At 41.7% G+C, this 6,434-nt stretch overlaps 1 protein-coding gene across 1 annotated transcript; it reads left to right on the forward strand.

Moving 5' to 3' along the window:
• Window positions 1-3,527: 3,527 nt before the first annotated feature.
• Window positions 3,528-4,429, forward strand: LOC118349876. The gene is made up of 2 exons (XM_035695807.1): window positions 3,528-3,809; window positions 3,899-4,429. Exons 1-2 carry the CDS (start codon window positions 3,528-3,530, stop codon window positions 4,427-4,429), a joined length of 813 nt encoding a protein of 270 aa, XP_035551700.1.
• The last annotated feature ends 2,005 nt before the right edge of the window (window positions 4,430-6,434 follow it).

Genomic DNA, 6,434 nt, shown 5'->3' on the forward strand with positions numbered 1-6,434 from the left:
GGCTCATTGCAAAGTGCAGTGTTGTCTATGCAAATAACCATAAATCCCTTCATTCCAAACTACTTATAACCATCAAACAAAACTTTTTCCATTTTTTCAAATTATATATTACTCTTCATACATTAATTAGTACTAACATAATGTTGAATTTTATATATAAAACAACATACTCTCTCTCTCTCTTTCTCCCTCTCTCTCTCTGGTTTCTTCTACCCAAAAGAAGAGAATCTAGTCATACTCTACTGAAGATCATTCACACACACATGGCTTAATAGTTATTTGAAAAGATAAAAAGATTAGGAAAACCATATTGCAAAAGAGATAGAAAGAAAAATAAAGTATATAAAAGGATTTCAAACTAAAATTCCAACCAAGATTTAGTGCGCGAGCAAATACCATATCCGCAAAATGTGTCTGAGCAACTGAACGTTGAATAAGAAGCAGTAGCAGGGCATGCGACTGAAAATAGAGAGATTTTAGTTTTGGAAAGATGATTGATTTCAGCCCGAAAGAAAAATGATAGCTTACATCCTATTAAGATTTTAGTGGATACATGCATTTGGTGAGTACGGCATCTTACATCCTATTAAGATTTTAGTGGATACATATCGTTAAAAAATGAATAGATAAGATACAAAATGGATAAAAAAAAAATAGTGTACATTACAAAAAAAAAAAAACAAAACAAAACAAAAAAAGAAAGAGTGAACTTAATTGCAGATATATCATTTCTTTCATGTAAATAAACAGATTCAGTACATGTATTCCAGCTTTGTGGCTGCTAAACTACTTGGGCAAATTCTAGTCCAGCTTGCTATTGACAAAAATTTCATAATTGAATAAATGCAAATTACAAACGAACATAAGGCATATCATATATTATTTTGAATAACATGATATATTATAAGTTAGGGGGATATTATGATCAATTGTCATTTGATCAATCTTTGACCAATGATTAGGAAGCTTTTTTTCACCTTTTTTCTTTTTTGCTTATGTATCTTATGAAAACAAACCATTATGATGAGCATAAATAATAAACACAAAGAAGAGCTGGTGTCAAATAGAAGAAAGACTTGTATGATCTATAGAGAACAGAACATGCATGAATCATATGGCGCTTAGGGAATTGAAGAAGAGACGAAAAATATTGCCTTATGTCCCATGGCATAATTGGCTAAGCTGTCAATTAACACATTACATTTGCTGTAAACATTTGGTGAGAGAGTACTATGTACGAAGATAAGAACTTGGGGTTACAACCAAGTCGTAAAACAAATGAAAAAAAAAAAAAAAAAACTATACCAGCTAACTATCTATACAACACTGAAAAGTAAACTATATTAATAAAACTTTACAAGTGAATGAAGAAGGAAATCATAATGAATTGCTACTTTTTTCTCTCTCCTAAATTTTCTCTCCGTACAGTTTCAGTTTTCGTTTTGGTTTTTTCTTACTGTTGGTGGTGATTCGTTAATGGTTTTTCCTTCATGAGGAGATTAGTGTATCACTGAAACATTAGGGTTTTATCGCTATGGATTGGTTTAGATGGGGTTGTGCAATGAGGTTTTTATTGATCAGAAGTATTTCGAGTTCAAAAAGGAGAACGCAAGGTGGTGGAGGATCATAGAAAGTAGTCGCCGTGTAGTGAAATACATCTCCATAGAATCTTAAAACCCTGGGTTGGCTGGGCTCTATGGTGAAGGAATGTGCAATGACACTGAGCTCCTATGAGTTTTTGAGAACTCGTAGAAAATGAGACACTGTGTTAATAGTGCGGAAGGGGATGTAATCACAATGATAGTTTTATCTCCCTCTCTGAATTTAGTCATGATAAGAGGAGTGGTTTGATAGTGGTTCTAGAAGGGTGGAAGGGGGAGGGGTGGAGGAACTTTGGAGATACTTTAATGGAGGTTCATTCTTCCTCTGTTTTGAGCATGAGAACTTCCCAGGCAGGTTTTTCGAAGAAGAACAGAGGAGATGGTGTTGTTCCATCGTCGAGGGTAGGAGGTGCAAGGTCGTACAGTGAGGTGCTCCAAATGAAGAAGGTACTGCATCGAGCTGTGAGAGACGTGGTGCTAGGCGTGTGCAGTTCAAAGGTTGTGCAGAGGTATGGTGGAGAAAACAGCAGACTGTTGGGGTCAAATGAGGAAATTTTCTTGAGGATGCTAATTGGCTTGGAGGTGAAAGTTGGCATCGTGTTAGAGAAAATCAGTTATTTAAAATGTTGCGTTAAGGGTAAGGCAGAGATGAAGTCCGATTTGGGCCATAAGAGTGGGCCTTTTCCTACGGGTATTGTGATGGGCCATGGGACGGCTTAGGCTACAGGCCCAAAGAAGGCCTAGAGGGCAATTCATTCGATATCATGCCAAGAACTGAGTCAAGCTCCTACGACCGAGATATCGGGCCTGGAACTGAGTCAAGCTCCCGCGGTGCTGATAAGTACCTTATCGGCCTCCCCACCGGCACAAAAAAAGTCGACGACCTCCGTCGACCAAACTAGTGGGCCAGTAAAGGTACTTCGACGGGAGGAACTGGAGGAGGGAGAGATGACGGTGGAGCCGTTAGCGCTAGAGAGCTTGAGAAATGATTTCCTGTCATCGTCACTAGGGATGTTGGTGGAGAATGGGCACTCTGAGTCATGCATGGTAGTCGAAGGCCTTGAGGCTATGTAGGTGCAATCTGACTCTCCGGAAAGTGAGTTTTCATTTCTGGGGCCTCTATTTGGTTCCACACCATTGGAATTGGGTGTTTTTTGTGGGATTAATTATGGGGATGGTATTCCCTCTATGTACACTCCCTCCCAGTTCTGATTATGGGAGTTCCTCATTGAATTGGATTTTTAAAAGGGTTAAGGAGCTACAAAAAATCTTTGGGGTCTCTTTTGGAGGTTGCGAGGAACAATTTATGGCCTTTATTATAGCTATTGAAGCTAGCCGTTTGAAATCAGGCACAAAACAGGTCAGGAAACTTAAACGTTTAACTTCCTCCATCAATTATGATGTTAAGGAAGGGAGTAGCGGAAGGGTGAGACCGAAAGGGAGGGGCAAGTTAAGTTTTAATGAAGCCTAAGATTGTATCATGGAATGTACTGGGGCTCAATGATAGCAATAAATGTCTTAGTATCAAAGCTTTATTGAGGTTGTGCAAAGGTGATGTGGTATGTTTTCAAGAAATAAAGTTGGATTTCTTTGATAGAAGAATTGTGTGTATGTGGGTTGGTCCTATTTGGCCTCTAAGGGAGCCTCAGGTGGAGTGTTATTAATGTGGAATAAAGGAGTGGTTGAGGCGATCAAGGAGTGTGTTGGTGAGTGTTCGGTTTCAACGTTATTCAAAAATGTGAGCGATGGGTGGGAATGGGAATTTGCAGGGTCCTATGGTCCCAACATGGATAGAGATAGGCAAAGGTTGTGGGAGGATTTGGCGGGGATATACTCTTTATGGGATGTGTCGTGGTGTATAGGGGTGGTTTTAACACTACTCATTTTTCTAGTTAACAATCGGGGCATCACCAGCATACTATGGCCATGGCGGAATTCTCTGAGTTCATCTTTGACCTGGACCTTATGGACCTTTCCTTGGTGGGTAGTGAGTACACATGGTCTAACAGCCGGATTTGGTCGAAATTGGATAGATTGCTTGTCTCGCCGTCATGGGAAGCCCATTATCCGAAAGTAAGTCAGAAAATGTTAGCTCGAGTCAGTTTAGATCATTTTCCCATTCTCTTAGATTGTGGGGGCATTCAGAGGGGTCGCCGGTATTTCAAGTTTGAGAACATGTGGCTTAAAGCGAATGGGTTTGTAGAGTTGGTGCGTACTTGGTGGGCATCATACTAGTTTACTTGGAAGTTTTTTGTTACACTGACAATTAAAAGTCTACATTGTTGGAGGAATTGTAGGAGTTAAAGGGTAAGGAACTATTGGGAGATGGATTGGAGGAGGTGTTTTTTAGGAAGGCCACGGTTGTGACAGAGTTGGAAAGGGTTTTGTTCTCAGTAGAGAGATCATGGCGCCAAAAATCCAGAGCCCTTTGGTTGAAAGAGGGTGATAGGTGTACGAAGTTCTTCCACAAAGTGGTAAATTCACATCGGCGTAACAATGCTATCGAGTCGCTTCATTCAGGTACTCAGGTGCTATCCTCGCCCCCTAAACTAGCAAATCATATTGCACATTATTACGGGACTCTTCTCATCGAATCGGCAACTTTGAGGCCGAAGCTTGATGCCTTATCTTTTGAGGCAATTGATCCGCAAAATGTGAGTGTCTTGGAGAGACCTTTTGATGAAAAAGAGATTTTCAAGGTCATATCTAGTATGGCTAAAGATAAAGCGTGGAGTCCGGATGGTTTATCAATGGGTTTCTTCCAAACTTGTTGGGATGTTGTGAAAGGTGAAGTCTTGCTGGTGTTCAGTGAATTTCACACTTTTTAGAAGTTTCAAAAATCACTTAACTTGACTTTCATTGCTCTCATTCCCAAGAAACACGGGGCTTCGAGTATTAAGGATTTTCGTCCAATATGTTTGGTTAGTAGTGTTTATAAGATTATTTCAAAGGTTCTTGCTAACCGGCTTAGTCTAGTGTTGGAAAATATTATTTCCAAGCCTCATAATGCTTTTATTCGTGGGAGACATATACTCGATTTGGTGCTCATAGCAAATGAGAGCCTAGATGCAAGATTGTGGGAGGGAAGTCCATGTATTCTTTGCAAGCTTGACATGGAAAAGGCTATGATCATGTGAATTGGAAATTCCTTTTGTACTTGCTTAAGAGGTGTGGTTTTGGGTTTAGGTGGGTTTCTTGGATGCGTCATTGTATTTCAATTGTCCGATTCTCAGTTCTAGTTAACGGCACTCCTGCTGGTTTTTTTATTAGCTTGAGGGGTTTGCGACAGGGTGATCTGTTATCTCCTCTTCTATTTGTTATTGTTATGGAAGCGTTAAGTAGGATGGTACAGGCTACTGTTGGTGGGGGTTTTTTATATGGTTTTCAGGTGTGAAATGGCTCTGGTGGCCCTTTTATCATCTAACATCTTCTTTTCTCTGATGACACTCTAGTATTTTGTGAAGTGGATATTAGCTAGGTCCAAACGTTACGTGCATTATTACTTTGTTTTGAAGCAGTGTAACACCCAGGCCAGCCAAGCGACTTTACAAAAATTTTTGAGTTTTAGTTAAAATCATTTGGGATTACGAGTAAAATTTTTAGAAGAGAGTTTGAGCCTAAGATATTTTTTTGGCGGTGTATAATTTTTCAATGAGTTTGATAATTAGGTTTCAAAGTCTTTAATAGATCAAGTGGATGTTCAAAAAAAAAAAAAAAAAATGCAATAATCTCGTTAAGAGCCCAGCCGTGAGATCGGGTCCAGATTTTCATCGCACGGTGTCAAGCCACTGTTATTTCATGCATGTTCATCCCTCCCTTTTTAATTAGGTTTGTTCTAATTTCTACTTATAGATTATATATAAGTTTAAGTTTTCTCAACCCTAGACTAGTGCCGCTCGGTTCCCTCTTCACGGAAGACCATTGCTTCTCTGCAAAAACACCAAACCGAAGCCTCGGACTACAACAATAAGTCGCCTCACCACCTTCAAGTAGCCACATCCAGCCACTGCAACTCCACACACGGAAGCTCCAGCTCTTCCTTTTCCCGTCGTCGCTGGCCATAAAACTACAAGCCTTGGTGGCGTTCAGCAGCTCCGCCACTCCCTCAGCCAAGCCAACGAGTCATTACTCCCCCGAACCCAGTCCATGCGGAACCTCAGCCGCACGAAGCCGCCACCCAACGCCTGCATAGCATCTGTTGCAAGCCACAAAAAAAAAAAAATCCTCTGTTTTGGACAACCGAAACAGAGCCACGCCTACAGCCACCCCAACTCCTCGGTGCCACCTGCCACGACTCACCCACGCCCAGCGTAGTGCCGTAACACCTCTGCTTAGCTGCTTCTCCGCCGCTCGAAACCGAGAACCACCCCCACCTCACTGAGAAGCCTCTGCTTCCTGCGCCAAAAGCAGAGCATTTACTGAACTCCACCGTAAGCCACTGCATAACCAGCACCTGTTTGCACCGAAAAAACACCATAAAATCGACGGAAACCGCCGGTCGTGACATCCCCGTCACCCTGCGCAGATCGGTGAACCCAGAACCTCCGCCATTTTCGTTTCCTCTCGGTTGCTCTCTCTCTCTCATCTCGCACTCTCCGAACTCTCTCTACCTCTCTCGTGCGCTTTCGCCGCCCAGCGTAGGTGGCCTCGCCACTGCATGCTCTCCTCGGCGCCCAGCAGCACCACCATAGTTCCTGCATCCGCCCAGCTCGCCGCCATCGCGGCTCCATCTCTCGGTAAGTGCTGCTACCGCCAATCACTGGGTGATTTCCGTGTTTTGTGTGTGCAGCAGTTTTTGTTTTCCTTTATAAGTGATTTACGTACATATATATA

The sequence above is a fragment of the Juglans regia genome, chromosome 11 (assembly GCF_001411555.2).
Source record: "Juglans regia cultivar Chandler chromosome 11, Walnut 2.0, whole genome shotgun sequence".
Taxonomy (NCBI): Eukaryota; Viridiplantae; Streptophyta; class Magnoliopsida; order Fagales; family Juglandaceae; genus Juglans; species Juglans regia.